Here is a 23,802-nt window from a genome sequence, read left to right on the forward strand (position 1 = left end):
TAATTATATATGCGTGAAACGTTCAGCCATCAATACAAAATATTTAGAAACTTAATCCCTTTTAACCCAAGTACATATTGATGCCCTGAACCCACAATTTCAATATTGACTCGCTCCACAGAGACACATAACACACGAGTTTACGAATTAAATTGTCAACAACAAAATAAAACGTAAATGCTCCTCAGAGCTCACCACAAGCGGAAGTCTTTATAACGGTAAAGTCACAAAATTGACTTCTTACCGTTAAGCTGCAAGCACGCTACCTCAGCATCAGCCATGATCAACCTGACCTGCAGAAATAACCCCTACACCGTTGGAATGGTGCACCGGGTTGCCACACAACAAACCCGATAAGCTTTTGCAAGCCCGTATGAGTAACTCAAAACCACAAAGCAAAACACATTTCTCAAGTCACCCCAACCTAAACAACGATAAGCATACATCTCACACCTACAGCCATCTGCTTCACTCTTCCATCTCATGCTTACGTAAGTCAACTCGTGACTAAACTACATGCTCAGATTCTCAACCTAGCATCTCATTACACAAATTCCCCATCAAACAAAATCTCCTTAGATAATGTTTGAAAAATCCCGTGACGCACAACGGTGAGTCACAAGGATCGCACTCATTTCCTTCCCACGGGAAACCTTGTCATCAACATGACATCAAGGTAAAAAAAATGAATCACCTTCCTATCCTCACACAGAGCACAATCGTCACCACTATGGTTTTCAAGATAAATCAAACTATCAATCAATCAAATCAAGAAGAAAACAAGGCAATCACAATTCAAAACAAGCAAAACAAGTCATGATAACCCCTGCATGTAATTTAGTTCAGGAGGTCACACTAAGTTAAGCAATTCAAATCATAGTAATTCTACACTCTGACGTCTGTAGGTAACCCTGACCATAACAACAGTCCTCTCGATCTTTGTTAACTTAATAACAATTCAACTCCGCTACCGAGCTGTCATCACACTGATCATCACATAGATTGCCATCATCCTACTGATCATCACACAGATAGCGATTATCTAACTAATCATCACACAGATATCGCCGGTCATCATATAGATAGCGATCCTCCCACATATTCATCACACAGATATCGCCGGTCATCACAGAGATAGCGATCATCACATAGATTCATTGCTAGTCATCACACAGATAGTGATCATCACACAGATATCGCCGGTCATCACACAGATAGCGATCATCACATAGATTCATTGCTAGTCATCACACAGATAGCAATCATCACACATATTCATCACACAAATATCGTCGATCATCACATAGATTCATTGCTAGTCATCACACAGATAGCAATCATCACACAATTATTCCTACACAAGCTACACAGATAATTCTACACAAGCTTTACATGACAATCATCACAAAGATTCATCATACTAATGTCATCGATTCATCACACAAATATTCCTACACAAGCCACGTAGATATTTCTACACAAGCTTTACATGACAATCATCACAAATATTCACCACGAAGCCACTAATACATGAATATATATGTATATATATACATCCCATAATATATATATATACACACACATAGTCATCCACATAGAAAAGCCACTAATACCAATTATAGTCACAGTTAATCTCATAACTCCAAGACAATATGGTTAACCCGTTCGTGAATGAACATCGTGAGATTACTCACCTCGAAACTCCTGCTGCGTCTTCAATACAGAATAAAGTAGCCAAACCACCCAAAATAGCTGTCCAAAGAATACCTCGTCACGTACCTAAGGAATTACAGCCCTCATTCAGTCAACGAATCACATGGAATAACGTTCGAAACCCTAAATCGAACCAAAATTCCCAAGGTGACGCCAAATGAGGTGAAACCACATCCGAGACCTCCCAAAGTCCCCGGAATTCGTCCACGATCGATGTGACCAAACCACAAGTTGATCGGACGCTCGAATCCTCACGGATCGAATAAATTGATCGGTATGAAATTGCAAAAATCATAACAATTCCATACAAACTCCAAAATTTGCATATTATATATCGAAACGCTCGTATCAACGAGTAGAACATATATAATACCAAAAACAGTTCCTTAAGTGGCCGGAACACCGTCGGAACGCCACCACAGACAGTGGTGCACCGCCGCTGGCCAAAAACTCATTATTTCACAAAACTCCCAATATCAAAGTTCTTCATCTAAGCATGCTTGTGAATTCTCATAACTAGCTCGAAGTCAGAAAATAAGCATACGGGTTCGAAAACTACCTCACAAGCTGTGAACAGTAATCCACACTGAGTTGAACAAGATTTCACGTGAATCGATCCAAACAACCACCAAGGATCGATCGACGAGGCTGCTCTGAGCTCAACCAAGAAGACTTGAAGCCTTGCCAACGTCGGAACAAGGATTTCCGACCGGGTCTGAAATCCACAAACTGTACTGCCTTGCAGCGCCGCCGTGGAGGAGAATCGGCGCTAGAGGACACCAGAGGGACGACCAGACGGAGGAGACGATCCTATCTGGAAAGTTTCGTTGCCGGAGACCGCCGCAGTTCGCCGGAAAAGTCGGGTTGGATCGTCCCAGTTCGGGTCGGGTTAGCCGGATATCTTCGATTCTGAAGGTGCAGCCAAGAGAGAAGAGAGAGAAAGTGAACTTCCGAAAATGGAAGTAATGAAAATAGTAAGTTTCCAACTTGGGAAACTTCTATTTATACCAAAATGGAAACTCCTTCCAATGGCCATAATTTTCTTATGCGAACTCCGATTCTCGCGTTTCACATATCCACGAACTCGTATCGACGCGCTCTACAACTTTCGTGAAGGAAGTTTTTGGACAATCCCAATGAATAAAAAGTCAACCCTTGCCCCCCCCCCCCCCCCCCCCCTAAATGACACTTCCTGAATAATTATTCGCCCGAAACACTTCCGCTCCATCCACAAGCCACGAAACCATCCGATACCCACAATTTAATTTCCGGAAAATCCTCGAAAAATAAATACGAATTTCCGGAGCATCACACAGTGATTCCACCACCACCATATCGTTATAGAGTGATTAACAGAGGAATTAAGAGAGGTGGTTGAGGTCGGGGTGGCCCGCGGCCATTGAAGAGAAGATCGAAAAGAGCAAAGAGCTAGAGAGAGAGATAGAAAGAGAAGAGGAGGATGAGAAGGAGAGTGTGATCACACGTCTAGATCTAGAAAAGTTTTTTGTTTTTTTTTTTTGTAAATTTATGCGACGGCGTGGCCGAACCGTTGCAATTGGTTTAAAATTATACGATGGCAATATTATATCCGTTGCAGAAACTTACAAATATACTACGGAAAAATAAGGGGAGTGAAATTTGCACTCCTCAAATTATAAACCACACTCCCTTTATATTTTTATAATATTTCTCAATGTTTTTGTTTTTAAATTCTCAAATTTACCCTCTAAATACACTTGAATTTTCCACCAGACAATTTGTCCTACCAAACAAACAATCGTAGTACAATTGGACACTAGTTCTCTCCAAAGGAGTTGCCAATTTGCAATTGGCAAACCAGAGGCTGCCATTGTTTTATGTATAAAGCCGCTTTAAAGGAGTGATAGGTGCTTTACATTCCATCCCTCTCACCACTGGTACTGGTACCATCACCCTTCTTCACTCAAATCCCAAAATATCCTTGTTTCTCAGTCAACATAGTAAAGATTACAAAACCCAGTGTTCAAATTAAACCCCACCAACCAAATGTTCATGACCCAGTTGAAGACCATATCTCAATCCTCTCAAGTTCTGCCTGTCAATGGTGGCAAAGTTGTATTTAGGGAGACCCAAGATGAAAGTAGCAGAAGGCTAATTAATGTTGATGGGATTGATCTGGAAGTGGTTGAAAAGATGGTGTATGATGCTCTTATTTGGAGCTCATTTCATGGGCTTGTTGTTGGTGACATGTCTGTTCAAGTTAGTGATATTGCCAACTCAACTCTTTTCAACTGGAAACCAGAAAAGACTGGAAATTTAAGTTTCTGTTCTTGAGTGTTTAGTGATGGAAACCATGAAGTCCAATTGTACAGAAGTCAAACAATAGCAGAGAATTCGTCAAATCTCAGTCTCAATCTGCAGGCAAAATTTTGCAGCTCAAAGGCAAAGCTCGGCTTCCCCGAAGTTCGCCGTGCCGAAACGATAAGCTAACGATGAAGCCGGACCTTGTCGCTTGCAAATTCAGCGGCTCCGTTGCAATCAACCTCTAGATTGTCGCCGATACCCTGTTCATCGACCTCGCAAAATTCGGCAGCTCTGTTGCCATCAACCTTGTACTATTCTGCAACTAAATTTTCTAGAAAAATTGATTCCTGGAATGACCGAACAAGCAAATTAAAGTCCTTATAAAATCTCAATTCCATCTGAGATTTTCCAAGAAATGTTATTTTTGTTGCTTGCTTCAAAATCTTGCTTCATGATTTACCTTACTCTTTCTGTCTTCTCTCTTTCCGAACCTAGAAATACAAATTAAACACAAAACAGAAAGAAATGCTTCTCAAGCTCAAATCAACTCCCATCTCCCTCTGTCCCTCATACCTTTCTTGAATTTTTTTTTATTATTATTAAATTTGGTCAATGTTGGAGATGCTGGGTTCCTGAGTAAATGTCTATAATTGATCGAAGGAGAATTTCCATAGATGATATGATTTCAATTCCAAAGAAACTTCAGAAGATGTAAGAATCGATGAAGACAAAAATATGTGTAAGAGGGGTAAACTTGGAAATTCAATAAAGTTTGATTGAGATAACATTAATATATTATGAAGGGAGTGTAGTTTGTAATTTGGAGTTCAAATTTCACTCCCCAAAAATAACCATAGTACATGCCGTCGCGAAAACTGACTTTTTGCGACTCATAAATTTCCGAAGCGAATGCAAGTCTTTTTAGTAGTGAGGCCACCTAGGGAGGCACAATCCCTACTTAATTATCCGCTCGAATCCACGAGCCCCAATCGGGTTTAGGGTCTTTCACCCATGGAAGACACAATCCCTACTTAATTTTTTTCCGTGCCTAACCAATTTCAATCCGGATATTTACTTGCATTCAGATCACATAAGTCATCCATTATCTTTGATTTTTCTTTCAATAACAGATCATTATGATTTGAAAATATCAAACACAACTATAACCATGAACAGGTCATACATACAGAATATATATACATATATAATGCGAAACATTTATATAAGATAACTGATTATTTAGAAGAAGTAATTTACCTGAATGTATTACCTGCATTCCGGAGATTATTGCATCCTTCCTAGGCTTCATTGACGGGATATATGTGCAAAGTTTCTGACTTCATCCTTAATTATTCTGACCACTGCTTTGCCTCTATTGTAGTGAAACATCTGCTTTTCAAATGTAGCTAAGGCTTTCTGCCAAAGTACACTCATAATATCTTCAAAATGCGGCCCAAAAATAGAAGAAAATAAGGCAGCTTCCAGTTTTCATATTTTGCTTCTCGACAACTGTTTTGCACAAATTTTTCCACAAGCTTTCCTTCTTGTTTCTGACCACATAAATGGTCGTCTTTCATCTTTTGCATCACTATTATACATCCGAGCCTTAACTTGCCTCAATTGAGCTCCTATTTCTCCACGGTTGCTCCACAAACCTCCTAAGAAAATAACAAAGTTAGTTTGATATTTTTAACGAAATAACTAAGCAAAAGTATAAAGGGTTAAACTATAAATTCGTCGCATTTTATGCTTCTATAACCTGTTGGAAAATATGGAAAGTAAGGAATGAAACTATCTATAAAGGAAAAGTCACTTTCCCTAATGAATGCCTCAACTGCTAACACTTAGTGGTATGTGTATAGTCTCACAAAATGTTGGAGAGACAACTACCTTAAACCCTTCACCCACAAATGTGTGGAGCCTTCCTCCTTTAAAATTTGTCAAAATCAATTTTGATTGATTGATCTAGCATGTAAACCTCTTCTGGTAAACCTCTTTTGATTGATGTAGTCTCATAGACTAATCTACTGAGAAATGCCTCTACTGCTTTATTGTTTGATATTGTAAACTCTAGATGCTTTAGAGGCTTCCATTTATAATAATAATCTTTCCGCATAAAAATAAAAAATGGCCCTACAAGGGACCATGTGTTTAGATATGCTTATCATTATTTGATTCTGGCTCTCCATCAATTTTGATATAGCTCCAATAATTCACCATCATTAACTCATACTACGTTTATATATTTGCGAATCTAGCTTCTTCCTTTCTAAGATTCTAAAGCCAGTAGCTTTTGTTTTCATATTTCCAAAAAAGTGAGATATTTTTATGATGTTGAGGAGACTTGAATTTTCTAAAATATGAGACTTTTGGTTTGAAAATAGATTGAAATTTTTTGAAACAATTAACGTTAGTAAAATGTGAAGAATGAGAATAACCCTGAAAAATTGGCACATGAGATTTCATGTGACTTTTCTTATCGCATAAGTACACTGGCTTTTCTAAAGTGATAGTCGATATTAAAATTAAGGACAAAATACTGTTTACTCCCTATACTTATAGAGTATCGACGTTTCAGTCCCTGACGTTTCAATTTCACCTGGATAGTCCCTAAACTCTCTAATTTCACACAAAAGGTCCCTGCCGTCAATTTTCCGTCCAAAATTTCGTTTTCTTGCTAACGAGGCACTTTTTTCACACTGAAATTACTATTATACCCTCACCATCTCTCTTTTTATTATTTATTTATTTGTTCTCTCTTTTTTTTGTTTTTTCTTTTCACCTCTTCTTCTTCAGCTCTCTTTCCTCATTCTCTCTCTCTCCCCTCTCCCCTCTCCTTCTGCCTCCAAACTCCAAAGAAGAAGCAGCCGCAGCCGCAACCCAAGAGGCGGAGCTGCAAACCCTAACCACCTTTAACCCGAAAACTCAAACTAAAAGAAACCAACCCTGTAATTCGTCAGCGCAGACTTTCCGGCATTGGGAGCCCCAATAATCCCAACCGTCAACAATTTCTGGTCCTCCTCCTTGACCACCTCCTCCTCACCGTCCGATTCCTCCTCATCTCCTCTCTCCAGCGCCGCCTCAAGCAGCGCCTTAGTGAGCAGCCTCCGCTTCCTCTCGTCCTCCTCCTCCTTCAAAAACCTCAGCTTTGCTTTGTGGGCCTCATCCCCAGGTACTAATCTGTCGGCTTTACTTCTGTACTTCTCGTCCCAACTCGGGTTTTGGGGTTTGGAATCCGAAGCAGCGGTGGGTAACTCGTAGAGGGTACTGTCGAAGCTGTTTTCGACGTCGGATTCTGAGGAGGATGGGGTGTGGGTGGGATCAAATTGTTGGGGTTGGGCAGCATAGAAGCGGCGGTGGAGGAGAAGGAAGGTTGGGGATGGAGTGGTGTTGGTGGGTTTGGAAGAGAGGAGCCTCAGGGCGGTGGTGAATTGATTTGGTTTGGGTGCTCCGATTTGTGGTGAATTGATTTGGTTTGGGTGCTCCGATTTGAGGAAGAAAGGGCGGTTGTGAATTGATTTAGTTTGGGTGCTCCGATTTGAGGAAGGAAAGGCGGTGGAAGGTGAATTGATTTGGTTTAGGTGTGCTCCGATTTGGTATGGAGCCGCCATATGGAGAGGGGTGATTGGGAGGGGTGGTGGTGCTCGCTGGTGTGATGGGGATGATGGATGGATGGATGGATGGTTGGATGGCTAGCATTTGCTCTGAGCGGCGAGTACGCCGACGGTGGTGGGACGGCGAGGTTTTGGCTTGCGAGACGGTGGCAGGTTTTGATGTTATTTCTAAAGCCTGAGTGGTTGGGGTTTGCAGCTCCGCCTCTTGGGCTGCGGCTGCTTCTTCTTTGGAGTTTGGAGGCAGAAGGAGAGGGGAGAGAGAGAGAATGAGGAAAGAGAGCTGAAGAAGAAGAGGTGAAAAGAAAAAACAAAAAAAAGAGAGAACAAATAAATAAAAAAAAAAAAAAAAAGAGAAGGTGAGGGTATAATAGTAGTTTCAGTGTGAAAAAAGTGTCAAGTCAACAAGAAAACGAAATTTTGGACGGAAAATTGACAGTAGGGACTTTTTGTGTGAAATTAGAGAGTTTAGGGACTAAATAGGTGAAATTGAAACGTTAGGGACTGAAACGTCGATACCTTATAAGTATAGGGAGTAAACAGTATTTTGTACTAAAATTAACTAATCAAGTGAAACTTAAGTGACTAAAATTGTTTTTTTTTTTTTTTTTCCTTTTTTTTATTTATAAGTAAAATTATGGTGTGCGGTGTGCCGGTTCTCTGCTTCTCCATGCCAGGTGAACGACTGGAGTGATGTTTCTCAAAAACTGAAACCTCATTTCCTAAACAAAACCCAGACCCAAACCCAAACCCAAACCCAAACCCGTCCCAACATTTGATTACACTGACAGACCGAGTGATCTGCCACAAAGGCGGCTATGGCCACCATGGCGCTACCTGAGGCGAGCACAAGGCTTCCCTTAGGCTCTTTAACCCATATAGACATAAGCACCCTCTCTCAGTCGGAGCTCCACGCCCTCTCTCTCTTGTCCTTGCACCGCTGCGGCACTGACGACCTGGTGGTCCCCAAAATCGACCGATCCCAATTCAATGAGAGCGCCGGGTCCCGCCGCCAGACCTACTCCCGCCTCCGGCGCCCCCAGTCGGATGCGTCGACGGGCCATCGGCGGCGCGTGGCAGGCCTCCTCTCTACTCCGAAAGTGTCACCACCCCCGGCCCAAGCTGACGACCCGGAACGCAACGAGAACCATGCCATCATCGCCCACCTCAAGCACTTGATTTCCCAGGATCCCAAATTCGATCAAATAGACTTGGAGCCCACCTCGACGACGACGACGATGGCGTCCTTGTTTTTGGACAAGAAGGTTGGAATTGCAGAATTAGGTGTGAGGAAGAGGAAACGAGGGAGGAAGCCCAAAGTGAAAGGGTCAGCAGGGTCCAGTGGCGAGGTACTGGGCATGCAGATTGTAAACAAGAACGGCGCTGCAGTTGACATCTGGGCTTTGCAGAACTCAGAAAACCCTTTTGGGGATGAGCTGAGGAGGAGGACGTTGGGTCTGGAGACTGAGGAGGAGTTGTTGGGTTTCATGAGGGAATTGGGTGGCCAGTGGGGGAGCAGGAGGAAGAAGAGGAAGATTGTCGACGCCACTGAATTCGGGGATGCCTTGCCTCTCGGTTGGAAGCTCTTGCTCGGCCTCAAGCGCAAGGAACGACGTGCTTGGATTTACTGCCGCCGATACATTAGGTACTTCCTATCTCACTTCTCACTTATGCCATTCCATGTTAATTACTTGTAATTTCAACAAATACATTCGCACATAGACTAGAGTGCATTCCATGTTTCGTAGCCACATTGGCATTTTTCTGGTGATAACATGTCAAAATTTCAGCTCCACATGTATTATGGTCTTACTTCTGCAATAATATCTCCCGCACAGTATTACAAATTGCTATTTGCGTCTGAGGAGCTGCCTGTCATGTGTGTCCTGCATCACCATCGTGTTTATAACACAACATGCGAAATTTTTGGCTTGATTTTGTCTCTCTTAAGGTTCGGTCTAGCCTAGCTTGTGACTTTTGAGATTTGTAAAATGTCAAACCAAAATTAGTTTATTTCATAGCATCTAGGAATCATTTTTCCTATGAATGATTCAAAGTAGTTAGCGTATGGGTGGAATTATTTGCCTCACGAATCTTTGTCTCTTTGATCCGTAAGTTTTAAAAAACCAATTTTTTGACAGCAAAGCTGGTTAAGTAAGAGATTTCAAATCCCAAAGGATCCTATATCCAGTATTTGTGGCACAATGGTAGATCAAAATTGTTGAAATTAACTCTGAAACTATTCATTTACAGTCATTTCCAACTTCCAAGAGTATTATGATTCATCAATGCCTCAAGACCTGGATGGATGGGATCAATATTTAAGCGAAAAAAAAATCCTCAGAGATTCTATAATAGGATGATTAGGATCAACCATGATTGGAAATATAGTAAAAGGCACCATATAAAATAGAAGAAAGAGTCGCTAAAATGGGCATTGTTAGCTCAATACACATTATTGGCATTTCTCCGACAAGTTGAGGTTTAAGATTAGTAGTTGTCAACTTGTCTGATATAGTACCAAAGGATTGTCTCTCCGTCTCAATCTCCCTGCCTCATGCAGTGTTGTAATTGGAAATAGCATACGTACTTTATAGAATAAATATATAGTAAGTTAGTAACCTATCTTTGCCTTCCATTCAGGTGTTATATATGAAAATAATAGCCTACCTTATATATAGAACATTATATATAAAACAAATATATAACAAAACATGTGTGTGTGTGTGTGATAAGGTAACTAGAAAGTATAATTTCAGAGAACAAATTGTATACAAATGATGATATTTGCCATTTGAAAGCTGAAGTTTCTCTGTATTGTTGATCTCTTATTTTGGTGCTTTTACAATCCTTCTGTGTTCAGTGGTAGACTTGTCAGTTTTCTTCTCCCAAAATAAATAAAATAATATAATTCTGTCTGCTTCGATGTTTCCTTTTTATTTTTATTTTTTAGTTATAAGCCTAACTCATGGTTTTATACTTGCATGTCACTTGATATTTTACAGCCCTACTGGACAACAATTTCTGTCCTGCAAGGAAGTTGCTTCTTTTTTGGAGTCCTTCTTTGGTCTTAATAATGCTGAAAGGCAAGATGGTGATGGTGATGGTGGTGAGAACATTCGGGAGGACTGTGTAATGGCTACCGAAAATGTGAGTATATATTTGTGCAGTTGTTTGGTTTTTTATACATTGGATAACAAATATTCTTCAATAAGCTTTATTTGGGTACAACAGCATGCTGATAAAGATGGAAAAAGAAGGCAAGATGTGAGCTCCAGCTCTGCTATACTGGTGTCTTCTATATCTAATGAGCCTGAGAATAAAGTTAGCGTATCAGAAATGGAAAATCTTGCTGAGGTTCAGATACATGACCTTTTTGAATGTCACAAATGCAGTATGACTTTTGCCGAGAAGGATTCATATTTGCAGCATCTATTGTCCTTTCACCAGAGGACTACAAGGAGGTATAGACTTGGTTCGACAGTTGGGGACGGTGTGATAATTAAGGATGGGAAATATGAGTGCCAGTTCTGCCATAAGGTATTTCTGGAAAGGCGTCGCTATAATGGGCATGTAGGAATCCATGTTCGAAATTATGTGAGGAGGGTGGAAGAGTCGCCAGCTCCAACAACTCTTCAAAAGAAAATAGAGTCTCCAACAAGGGAAGGTTTGCTATCAAGGAACTCTAAAATGGATGCTTTGATTGAAATTGCTCAAAACTCTATCCTCGAAACCTCCACTGCTGGACCAAATGAGGAATTAAAAGGTGGTACTACACCAGATCCATACATCAATATTAGTTCAGAAACTCCCGCTTCCAATAAACTCCCTTCCAATTCTCATCTAGAAATGAACATAGAATCTAAACTGACTGAACAGGACCTGGAAGATCTTATGATTGATGGAATTAATGAAGATGAGCAAGAGAGTGAGCATACAATAACTGATGGAAGTATGGAGGAAGTTGTTGATGCTATGGAAGTTGTAGATGATAAGGTGAATTCTTGTTTGGTTACCACTGCCTCATCTGCTGAAGAGAAAAATGGGAAGACATCTGAAAGGTCTGTGGAGATAAATGGTCTGGCACCCACCTCTGATGAATTGGAGATGTCTGGCACCAAGCAGGAGAATGCTTCTGAATGTCCCCATGTACATGCTTCTTCAAATAATAAATCTATTAGTGATGTTGCGGACAATGTAAAATGTGCACCTGCATTAGAGCATCCCAGTCCCGTTGAAGTCGATAAACAAAAGCATACTGAACCAATTGGTAGCATCGTTCAACCTCAACCAGCTAATGATAGTTCCTTAGAGTTCCATGCTTCTAACAGAAATGAACTCCAAAGTGGGGTTTGTGACACCTCAATGTCATTGGTGCGACCATTGCTCTGTCTTCCCACATCCAATGCAATTTTGCAGAAGGTAACAATGATTTGCCATATTTTGTTTCTTTATGTCTACAATACATTTAAATGCCTTTTTTTTTTTCCCTTCGCAAGTGAAAAAAATATTTCTCAAGAATTTATAATTGTTTCATTCAAATGCAGTGTAAAAGAATTTCCGTCTGTCGTCATATTGAAAACTTCATAAACTTTCTTTTTAACAAATTTCCTAGATTAGTTTACCCTGCCTATTGTAAGAAGTCCTATAATTATGTAATGTAAAGTATCATTTTTACAAGAGATGGAACACATGGTGGTATGCACTGGGTACTAAAGGTGACTCATTCTTTTACTTTACTATATTTCTATGTTCTTTTGATAGGGAGATGAACATCTTATTGGTGTTGGCCAGAGCGGTGACCATGTAATGGATCTAGAGGATCTGCAACAACATGAAATAGAACATCTGAAGCATGGTTCTGCTGCTGGGCAAGAATCTTTTATACTAGAGGAGGTACCGATTGATATGACAAATAGTTCAGAGATGCAAAAACCAGTTGGTTCCTCTGTCCAGTTTGAACCAGAAGAAGTGATGCTAAACATGGCTGGCAGCAATCAGCTTACAACTGCTTGTATCTGGTGTGGAGTAGATTTCAAACACGAGGCTGTTGATTATGATGTACAACCCGATTCGGTTGGCTTTATGTGTCCAGTGTGCAAGGCAAAAATTTCTGAACGTGAATGAATGACCTAGAAAATAGAGAAAAAGAGAGGGGGTCCATATGTAAGGATCAAGATAGCAGGCCAGTGATATTTAGCTGATTACAGTAATTTCTGTTTATCCACAAGACCACAACCTTTAACAATGTTTCCCTTTTCTCGTCTGTCTTACGTAAATTATAATATTACCCTCTGATGGTATTTGCTAGTATTTACCTTTCTCCCGAGGTCCCGAATAGCCTTAATAGTTTAGATTGACTTTCATTTTTTGCTGTATGCATAGGTGCAAATGAAAATTTATGTTAGAGCAAATTAGGTTCTATTTTCTAGCCAGTGGAAACTAGGAGTGTTTTTTTTTTTGGTTGTTCCTTGGGTGAAGGAAAAATGACAAATGATATGTTCAATAATCTATGATATTTTCTTGGTTGAAACCTCCAATCGGATTTTTGAAACATAATGTGGATGGCACCAAATCCAATCAATCTGGGTTTTAGAGATCACAATAGAGATTGGTTGTCTGGCTTCAGCATAAACTTGGGGGTTGGCCAAATCATCAATGCTGAAGCTAGGGAGATGCTTTCTGGGTTGAAACTGGCTTCTGACCTGAATATTAGAAAGCTTGAAGTAGAATCTGACTCAGCTATCTTTGTTAAGTTGCTGATTGATGGTTGTCCTATATCTCATCCTTTAGGCAACATTATCAACAGTTGTAGGCATCTAATCAATGGTTTTGAAGACGTTAGGATCCGGCATATTTCCAGAGAACGCAACTATACTGCTGATGCTCTTGCTAAGGGAATTCTCAGCCATGACTATGGTATTGTGATTTTTGACACCCCTCCCCTTCATGTTGCTAATGCTTTCAGTGATGATCTTTGCAATCTCCCAAGAGCTAGGAGAGTTAGAACAGGGCCTGAAGGCTAATTTTCTGTTTTTCCTTTTGTTTAAGGCCTTTTAGGCCTCCTTTGTAACCACAAATAATAATAATAATAATAATAATCTATGATATTTTGGTCTCCATATGTATGTATGTACGTACGTACGTACAAGAGCTTTTTTGAGGCCGAGTAGAACATAGGAAGGTTGCCGTTGGGTTTGATTTCCGGCGGCCCGAGAAAAGTTGGTAAAGCTATGGGCGGGGCAAGTGGTTGGTGTTGTCCATTTACTTTGCGTGATAGTGTAATCGATGAAACTGCATGTGATACACAAGTATGGAACAGGTTAGAAGGAAAAAATTGTCCGGCTAGCTGTCACATCAAGCATAGATTCTTTCATGGCATCGAATCGACATTAAAGTCCAACATGTAGTGCATTTGAAATTTCGATCATTAGTGTGCGTGAGTGCGGTGACCATTTAATTTCGATCAAATAACGGACTGGCATTGAGCTAGCCAGCCATATCGAATACTTTCTCCAGAGAAAAAGTCGGATGCAGGCACATAGATCAATGTGACGATCTCTCCATTCTCTGCACTTCTAAGATCGACCGAGCACGAATTTCCGGTCTAATTTAAACAAGGAAAGCTAAAGTGGAGATTCCCAAGTGCCAACTCTCTCTTCCTTTGTACGTGGGCCTTCAAGCTAATATATATATATATATATATATATATATATATATATATATATATGGCCTAAAATACATGATTGATATGGACTGGTGATCCATTATGGGAAGCACAACAATGACCACCAATTGTAGCAATTGCAAGACGAGGCTTCCTCATCTAACCTCTCATTCAACCTCACCAATACCCCGTGTTACTCAATATCGCTGCTTCTGTGGTTATGTTAATCTGATTGAGACGACCAAGCCAGCTCTTGCCCAGCACCACCACGAAGGTCAGCAGCTGCAGCATAGCCATCGGAGACGAGCTTCCAGCTGGATTAATTCGCATATAAAGGGATCATCACCATCATCGTCGTCCAAGAACTGTAAACCCCTATCACCGTCATCGTCATCGTCATCAACCAGCTTAATAAAAAGCTGTGGCAGAAAGCGCGCACTTCTTTGCGGAGTGACATACCAGGAGCGCAAGTACAAACTCAAAGGCACTTACAATGATGTCAATAACATGAAACACTTGTTGATCAACACCTTTTGTTTTCCACCCGACTGCATTCGCATACTATCAGGTACGTATATATATTTGGCGTACAGATCTACTCTAAATTGCAGATCAAAAATGAACTAGGCGTACATAAAGTTATTCTCTAATGATCGATAGCTTATGAAAGAAGAATATAATGTTATCGTATATAAAAGTAGAAAAGACGCCTGATTCCTTGTGATATTTTGTAAAGGAATCAATTGCATCCACGCATAAAAGGGCATATACTTAAACTACTAGCTACTTCATCTCTCTATAACAATGCGATTTAGATATAAGAATATTCAGAAAATTCTAACTCGAATTAGGCCGAGTGTTTTGTTTTCGGAAGTAGTAATTAATTAGTAATATGGTGGATGCATGCAGAAGAAGAAGGGCAACCGAAAGAGCTGACTCCCACAAAGAAGAACATAGAGAAATCCCTGAAATGGCTTGTGGAGGGGTGCCAGGCAGGAGATTCGTTGGTGTTCTACTTCTCAGGACACGGACTCCGACAGCCCGATTTCAAAGACGACGAGGTTGACGGGTTCGACGAGACTATATGCCCTCTTGATTTCATGGAAGAGGGCATGATCCTTGACAATGATATCAATTCAACCATCGTTCACCCACTCAAGGAGGGCGTCACACTACATGCTATCGTTGATGCTTGTCATAGTGGAACAATTCTTGATCTACTCTACGTCTACGACCATAAAGGGTCAGTCTTATACAAACTATACGTTACCAATAGTACGCTATAAACTGATTGATCTATTCTATTGTTAATATTGTTACAGGAACAAGTGGAAGGATAATAGTCCTCCTTCTGGTGCTAGGAAAAGTACAAGTGGAGGGTTGGCAATTTGCATCAGTGCCTGCGAAGACGATAAAATGGCAGCAGATACAACTGTAAGTACACAACCTAGTTAATTTTGATCTTACTAGTTAATCAAAATGTAGCTAGGGTTTGTGTTGAATAAATATATCTATGCCCTTGTGCAGGCTTTTGATCGAAATGTGATGAATGGTGCCATGACATACACTCTTATTGAAATTATTAAGAAGCACTCTAGTAAAGGCATAACGTATGGAGAACTGCTCGACTTGATGTTTGATCAAATTCAAAGGATTAATGGGGATAGATGCCTCAACTCCAGAATCTTGAGAAAAGTTTTTCGACACAAAATCATTCAGGTCAGTTTCAGCATCTTTTTTTTTTTGGATTAAATTCAGTTTACCCCCCTAAAGTTTGGGGGTAATTTCATGTTAGTCCCTGTCCTTTCAATTTAATCAGTTTACCCCCTAAACTTTCCAATTTCAATCAGCCGTGTCCAATTTCTACTATTCCGTCCAATTTGGACCGTTAAGTTTGACTTTTGAGGGCTAAAATGGTCATTTCAAGACAAAAAAAATATTTAAAAAATGGATTTTTTTTCTTTATTTATTTATTTTTTCTTTTTTGTTTCTGTTTTTTTTTTCATTGAAATTTTTTTTTCCATCTTTTTTATTTTTTTTTATATAAATTTTGTCTTCAACCTATACACTACAAGTTATAATAGGTTTATAAAAACAAAAAGATACTTTAGCTGGTTGAAAGTCGCTCGCTGATCTACGATATTTATGATATATTTTCGATAAAGAGAAGAATTTTAGGATATATCCCCAATAAAGTGAAGAAATGTCTGTGTAAAATTATTTTTTACAGATATTTACAGATAAAGTGTAAAATCGTGAAGAAATATCTGTGTAAAATCATTTTTTTACAGATATTTCTTCACTTTATTGGGGATATCTTCTAAAATTCTTCACTTTATCGGAGATATATCACAAATATCGTAGATCAGCGAGCAGCTTTCAACCACCTAGAGTATCTTTTTGTTCTTATAAACCTATTATAACCTGTGGTGTATAGGTTGAAGACAAAATAAAAAAATAAAAAATGAAAAAACAGAAAAAATAAAAATAAAAAACAAAAAAACAGAAAAAATAAAAATAAAAAACTGAAGAAAAAAAATAAAATAAAAAATAAAAAAACCTTTTTTTTTTATAGTTTTTTTTTTGTCTTGAAATGATCATTTTAGCCTTCAAAAGTCAGACTTAACGTCCAAATTGGATGGAATGGACACGGCTGATTGAAATTGACAAGCTTGGGAGGTAAACTGATTAAATTGAAATGACAGGGACTAACATGAAATTACCCCCAAATCTCAGGGGGGGTAAACTGAATTTAATCCTTTTTTTTTTTTTTGTTAATTAATGTTTCGTTTTGAAAAATATTAACTGCAACCAAAGCAAGCAAATATTTGCTACTGTGTAATATGGGTCCCCGTCATATATGCAGCAACCTTTATTGTCATCGTCCGAAGACTTCGATGTATACAAGAAGAAATTTCTCTTGTAGTAAGATGTGGGAAATACTGTAATGATGTTCAATTCATTTGCAAGAACTTCCGAATTATTGTCTATTGGGTCTATTTGTTATACTTCAAGACTAAAGTAGTAAAACAATGCATTATCTCATTGTTTGGGTTGAGAAGAGAGAGACCCCAAAGTGGGGGCTCAAGGTTTGGGCGGTGTGTCTAGAGGGAGAGAACACTGAAATTTCGATTATGCTATAGTTATATGTATAGGTCTTGCAGTAAACCTAGAATTACCGAGAAAGAAGACCGTAGATTGGGTCTCATTACCTGTCAAAATAAACAAGGTCAGAGAGAAGACTGGGATGTTGGCTTACGCCTACGACTCTCCGATGCTTAAGTCACATACTTGTGAAAATATTGACAGAATAATTGTAAGAGAGAGATTAATTGCTTACCATAAATAAAAGTAATTGCATATTTAAATGGTATGATTGTGGATTTGCCTTTTCCATTGCCAATGTGAGAATAAATGAGACTTACCAAAGTTACCATTTCCGGTTGAAGTCGATAAACAAAAGCATACTGAACCAATTGGTAGCATCGATCAACCTCAACCAGCTAATGATAGTTCCTTGGAGTTCCATGCTTCTAACAGAAATGAACTCCAAAGTGGGGTTTGTGACACCTCAATGTCATTGGTGCGACCATTGCTCTGTCTTCCCACATCCAATGCAATTTTGCAGAAGGTAACAATGATTTGCCATATTTTGTTTCTTTATGTCTACAATACATTTAAATGCCTTTTTTTTTCCTTCACAAGTGAAAAAAAAATTTCTCAAGAATTTATAATTGTCTCATTTAAATGCAGTGTAAAAGAATTTCCGTCTGTCGTCATATTGAAAACTTCATAAACCTTCTTTTTAACAAATTTCCTAGATTAGTTTACCCTGCCTATTGTAAAAAGTCCTATAATTATGTAATGTAAAGTATCATTTTTACAAGAGATGGAACACATGGTGGTATGCAGTGGGTACTAAAGGTGACTCATTCTTTTGCTTTACTATATTTCTATGTTCTTTTGATGGGGAGACGAACATCTTATTGGTGTTGGCCAGAGCGGTGACCATGTAATGGATCTAGAGGATCTGCAACAACATGAAATAGAACATCTGAAGCATGGTTCTGCTGCTGGCCAAGAATCTTTTATACTAGAGGAGGTACCGATTGATATGACAAATAGTTCAGAGATGCAAAAATCAGTTGGTTCCTCTGTCCAGTTTGAACCAGAAGAAGTGATGCTAAACATGGCTGGCAGCAATCAGCTTACAACTGCTTGTATCTGGTGTGGAGTAGATTTCAAACACGAGGCTGTTGATTATGATGTACAACCCGATTCTGTTGGCTTTATGTGTCCAGTGTGCAAGGCAAAAATTTCTGAACGGGAATGAATGACCTAGAACAAATAAGAGAAAAAGAGAGGAGGTCCATATGTAAGGATCAAGATTGCTGTGATATTTTGCTGATTACAGTAATTTCTGTTTATCCACAACCTTTAACAATGTTTCCGCTTTCTCGTCTGTCTGACGTAAATTATAATATTACCCTCTGATGGTATTTGCTAGTATTTACCTTTCTCCCGGGGTCCCGAATAGCCTTAATAGTTTTGATTGACTTTCATTTTTTGCTGTATGCATAGGTGCAAATGAAAATTTATGTTAGATCAAATTAGGTTCTATTTTGTAGCCAGTAGAAACTAGGAGTGTTTTTTTTTTTTGGTTGTTCCTTGGGTGAAGGAAAATGGACAAATGATATGTTCAATAATCTATGATATTTTGGTCTCCATATGTATGTATGTACGTACAAGAGCTTTTTTGAGGCCGAGTAGAACTTAGGAAGGTTGCCGTTGGGTTTGATTTCCGGCGGCCCGAGAAAAGTCGGTAAAGCTATGGGCGGGGCAAGTGGTTGGTGTTGTCCATTTACTTTGCGTGATAAACCTTAAACCGTATGTGTAATGGATGAAACTGCATGTGATACACAAGTATGGAACAGGTTAGAAGGAAAGAATTGTCCGGCTAGCTGTCACATCAAGCATAGATTCTTCATGGAATCGAATCGTCATTAAAGTCCAACATGCAGTGCATTTGAAATTAAGTATTTAGTGTGCGTGAGTGCGGTGACCATTTAATTTCGATCAAATAACGGACTGGCGTTGAGCTAGCCAGCCATATCGAATATTTTCTCCAGAGAAAAAGTCAGATACAGAATTGTGGATCAATGTGACGATCTCTCCATTCTCTGCACTTCTAATATCGATCGAGCACGAATTTCCGGTCATTAACAATGGGCAAAATACTGTTTAGTCCCTGAAGTATGCATTCGTCCTCGTTTCAGTCCCTGCTTTTCTAATTTAATCTGAAAAGTCCCTGAGGTCACAATTTTGTGTCTAATAGGTCTTTGCCGTTAAGATTCCGTCAAGTTGGACCGTTATGTTGCTGATGTGGCACTCCAAGCCAGACCACCTCAGCATTTGCAGGCCATGCAAGCTGTAAATTGTCCAAAATAACCCTTCTCCTTCTTCACACCCAAACCACCATAACCACTACCAAGCTCTCTCTCCGAGCCCAACCCCTTGCCGCTTTCCTCAACCCCTCGCCGCCTTGTCTGAAACTAAATCAACCAACCTCTCTCCCTCCTCTCTTACTCAAAGAACTCAAACTCGAATTCCCTCTGTTGCTGCACCACCAAAACTTGAACAGGAACAAAGTCTCCTAGAGCAATTTCACAGTCACCATCTCCAAAACCACTTTCTCACCACCACTACTTGCTGCTGCACCACCTCCTACTCCATTTGTCACTACACCCAATCCGACCACCCTTACCCTCCACCATAACCATTCCTAGACCCACTTCTCCAATCCACTACCTCTCAACTCCTCATTTCTAATCCCCCAGATCCCTACCTTCACCACCACCAAAACTACCACAACCGCCACCGAGCTCAACCAACAATTCCATTGCGATTTATCAACAAATTCCAAGAACTACACCTGCATAATCAATCAAACCAACATATCCAACATATGGGTATTTCCAAGTTCATCAAAAACCAAATTCCACCTCAAATTAACCCCAATTCTTTCTTTGAAACCCAAAATTACCAGAAAACAATCAATCTGAAGCACTGAGATTGGGTTACCTATCCCAATCATCAGCCTGCTTCAGCAAAATTGCAACCACATGCAGCATCGCCACCATCACCGTCGGCCTCGTACCCGCCATCACCATCGGATTATGTAGTCTGGTTCATCTTCCATTTGGATGGAACCAGACCGAAGTAGTGGTCATTGAAGCTCTGCCTCCGTGGCCAACTCTGATCATGAGATCTTAACCGGAGCTCGATTCTTTGAGAAGCCCAACAGTGTTGGTGAATCGGACGCCAAGGCCCTCACCGGCCTCACCCCTAACATGAGATCAAGTTCTCAACCACCGCTCCGATCTTCATCGCAGCAGTGATGCCAGGTTTCATCGCCGGCAAGCCGCGCTCCAAATCTGCACCTCTCCTGCCCTTCACGATCCGGGAAGGACAGATCGAAATCGATCTGCCCACGTTGAGGACGACCCATCATTCTCCAGCCATGAATTGCGCTTCTGCCGAGAAACCGGACTACAACCCCAGAACAATATCCTCTCCCAAGCCGGAACTCAGCGGCGGGAGCACCGACGGCGTTTGGCCAAGAGAGATCGGACGAACTGAACTGTTTTCCTCTCTCTCTCTCTCTTCGCGCACGTTCTTCTCTATATTTTTTATACTATGCGATAAAGATTAATGTTATAAGAGGAAGAAGAGATTGGGAGGTTGGATTTGATGAAAGGAAGAAGAAGAGCTAGGATGATGAGGCCCGTGTTTGGGTAAAGTAACAAGAGGAAGAAGAGATTGCAGCAAGAACAAAAAAGAAAAGAATTAAAAAAATTAAAAGGGGAGGCTAGGGTTATTTTCGACATTTTAACATCCACCATGCTTACGTGGCGCTGAGTTGGCGTCTACTGATTTGCCACGTCAGCCAGTTAACGAAGCATTTAGACGGCGAGGACCTATTAGACACAAAATTGTGACCTCAGGGACTTTTCAGATTAAATTAGAAAAGCAGGGACTGAAATGAGGACGAAGGCATACTTCAGGGACTAAACAGTATTTTTCCCTTAATTTAAACAAGGAAAGCTAAAGTGGAGATTCCCAAGTGCCAACCCTAGCCTTTCTTCCTGTTTGAGCCCAAAAGTATTTTTGGCAAGATCTTTTAGTGGATTTAGCCCAGCGGGCTGATACCTGCGGCCCAGAAATAAGCCTACTTGGGTTTGGGGTATAGCTTCACCCATTCCGTGATCCATAAGGAAAACGAAACCTTATTGGAATCAAGTAGCAGAGATTGAATAGGAAACTTCAATCAATAATCCTTCTATAGCAAGGAACAGTCGAAACCGTAGGTGTATAAATACCTTTAAAGGACAAACGAGGACCTCTCTCGAATCAATCAATCCCAACGATTACAAAGCCTCCCCGGAGCAGACCTTCAACCTTGTTGAAATCCAGCGACCGTACTTCCAGTCCTAGTCTCTCCAAGAGCCGACTGCCAGTGCTACTGCCATCGATACTACCAGCGAAGCAAGGGTAACGCCCTCGCAACCCAGCGAAGCTAAAGTCACGCTTTAGCAAAACCCTGTGCTTTCTCCAAACTTCCCAGTGATTGCTCTGCTCAGCCTACAACGTTGAGTATCGATTCGGTGACGCAAAGAGATCACATCCAAAGCCCTTATCCATAAGGCAAAAAGTCCTTTCTCGGAAGGCTAGAAAAGAACCTTTGAGGCGAGGTTGGTGCTCTCCTCGTCCACAACGCTTGAAGAAGAAGTCAGGTCAAGGGACTCCCCCGACGACTGCACCCCACGGTGCTGGCACGCCTGGCACACGCTCAAAAGAGACAGTTTGCAAGCCAACTGGTTTTGGAGCCAAACATTTTGGCATGTCCAGTGGGACTACAATAGTGTCTCTTCGTAAAACGTAGTCATTGGAAAGTCAAGCGAAAACCCTTACCAAAAGGTTTACGCTAACTGCTCAAAGCATAAGACCTCCAGTTACAGACCGCATTCTATCGCGGACTGTCGTGGTCTTTCTGAAGAACAAGTGACTCAAAGATTTTCTCGTCATTCCCAATCACCAACACGTCAACTGAACGGGAAGAGAATCACCCGACCGCTACTGAGGGTCAGAGTGTCACTAGTAATCAGGCCAGTGAGCCTGTTATCACTACCGCTGTCTCCAATACAGTGGGGAGTGGAGAAAGAGAGGCTTTCGTTGCGAAGCCTATTCCAGAGGGAGCAACCTCTGAGGTCAGGTTCGCGATCATCATGGAGAATATTGAAAATCATTGCAAGAAGATAGCCGCTGATTTTGAAAGGGAAACCGCGAAAACAGACTAGCTCATACGCTAACTAGACCAGCGCATTACCCGACATGCAGAGGATACTAAGCAACAAATTGCACAATCAGAGAATGCAGTACGGGCTCATGCCATGGAGATCGCTAGTGAGCAGAATCAGTGCCAGAAAGAAATCATGGAGGCTATCGCGAACCAAACCAAGCAGACGGCGTCAGATATGGCAGGTCTTCGCAAGGATGGCGCTAACCTCGCGACAGAGGTGGCCATGCAGACAGCCGAATTGAACCAGGCAAGAGAAGTGTTGAACAAAGCTTTAGGGGATCCTAACGCTATCCTTGGCTCGCTTGGCTAGCCGTCTGGTTCGGACAAGTACGTGCCGCTGAATCAGTGAGAGAAAGTTAGCAGCAATACCACTGAAAAATAAAGAGCAAGCTCTGGTCATCGGCGACAGCAAAGAAAATGCCACCTTGCCATGCGGACAGACCACCAGACAGAAGCATCAGGCCTCGAAAGCTGGCGGAACCTCGTCCAACTCTGCTACATTCGTTCAATACGACAGTGATGGGGCAGAAAACATATACCAAGAACTGCCAGGAAGTTACTACGGGATTGACCAGACGGGTAACCCGATCAAGATAACATCCTTGGCCAAAGAGACGCCTGTGCCAGCCGTGACTCTTCAGCAACCAGGTACAACCCGCGTTATACGTGTAGGAGGGGGGACAGCGACTGCAAACCAAGCAATACCCTTGCAGATTGCTCGCCAGACTGTGGCAACACCCCCTCCTCCTCCGGGCCCAGAATATGTAAGACGTGAGGAGGTAGAGGAGATGATCAGGTTGGCTAATCCTAGGGCCCAACTGGATGGGGTCTATGAGAGACCTTTTCCCCCGCATATCATGCTCGCGCCCTTTCCCAGGGGTTATAAAAATATCATATTTTCTACTTTTTCAGGGGAAGACACAGAGGATGCGGCAACCCATTTGGCCAGGTTTAGGGTGCAATGCGACCAGTACCAGAATGATGATATCCTCAAATGCAGGATTTTTGGTACTTCTCTCTCGGGAGCTGCCTTTAGATGGTTTTTCAAGCTTCGACCAGGAACAGTGGCGGATTGGCCCGAGATGGAAATGCTTTTCTAAGAAACTTTCAGAGCCATTGAGCCTAAGGTGGACGTGGCTTCTCTCACTCAGATGGCCCAGCAGCCTACA

At 41.0% G+C, this 23,802-nt stretch overlaps 2 protein-coding genes across 5 annotated transcripts; both read left to right on the forward strand.

Annotated features, from left to right (window-relative positions):
* Window positions 1-8,264: 8,264 nt before the first annotated feature.
* On the forward strand, window positions 8,265-18,609 carry LOC112169480. 4 transcript variants are annotated; one of them, XM_040508188.1, is made up of 5 exons: window positions 8,265-9,252; window positions 10,613-10,757; window positions 10,842-11,877; window positions 17,754-17,905; window positions 18,245-18,609. In XM_040508188.1, the coding sequence occupies exons 1-5, from the start codon at window positions 8,426-8,428 to the stop codon at window positions 18,605-18,607; spliced, it is 2,523 nt and encodes an 840-aa protein (XP_040364122.1). In that variant the 5' UTR covers window positions 8,265-8,425; the 3' UTR covers window positions 18,608-18,609. The 4 variants fall into 4 exon arrangements, with proteins under 4 accessions (XP_040364122.1, XP_040364123.1, XP_024162281.1 ...); XM_040508189.1 differs by having other exon boundaries at window positions 18,275-18,609; XM_024306513.2 differs by lacking the exons at window positions 17,754-17,905; window positions 18,245-18,609 and adding an exon at window positions 12,372-12,866 and having other exon boundaries at window positions 10,842-12,029.
* Window positions 14,302-17,664, forward strand: LOC112169482 (metacaspase-1). The gene is made up of 5 exons (XM_024306518.2): window positions 14,302-14,842; window positions 15,184-15,517; window positions 15,597-15,708; window positions 15,802-15,993; window positions 17,141-17,664. The coding sequence occupies exons 1-5, from the start codon at window positions 14,377-14,379 to the stop codon at window positions 17,198-17,200; spliced, it is 1,164 nt and encodes a 387-aa protein (XP_024162286.1). The 5' UTR covers window positions 14,302-14,376; the 3' UTR covers window positions 17,201-17,664.
* Window positions 18,610-23,802: the final 5,193 nt, after the last annotated feature.

The sequence above is a fragment of the Rosa chinensis genome, chromosome 6 (genome assembly GCF_002994745.2).
Source record: "Rosa chinensis cultivar Old Blush chromosome 6, RchiOBHm-V2, whole genome shotgun sequence".
NCBI lineage: Eukaryota > Viridiplantae > Streptophyta > Magnoliopsida > Rosales > Rosaceae > Rosa > Rosa chinensis.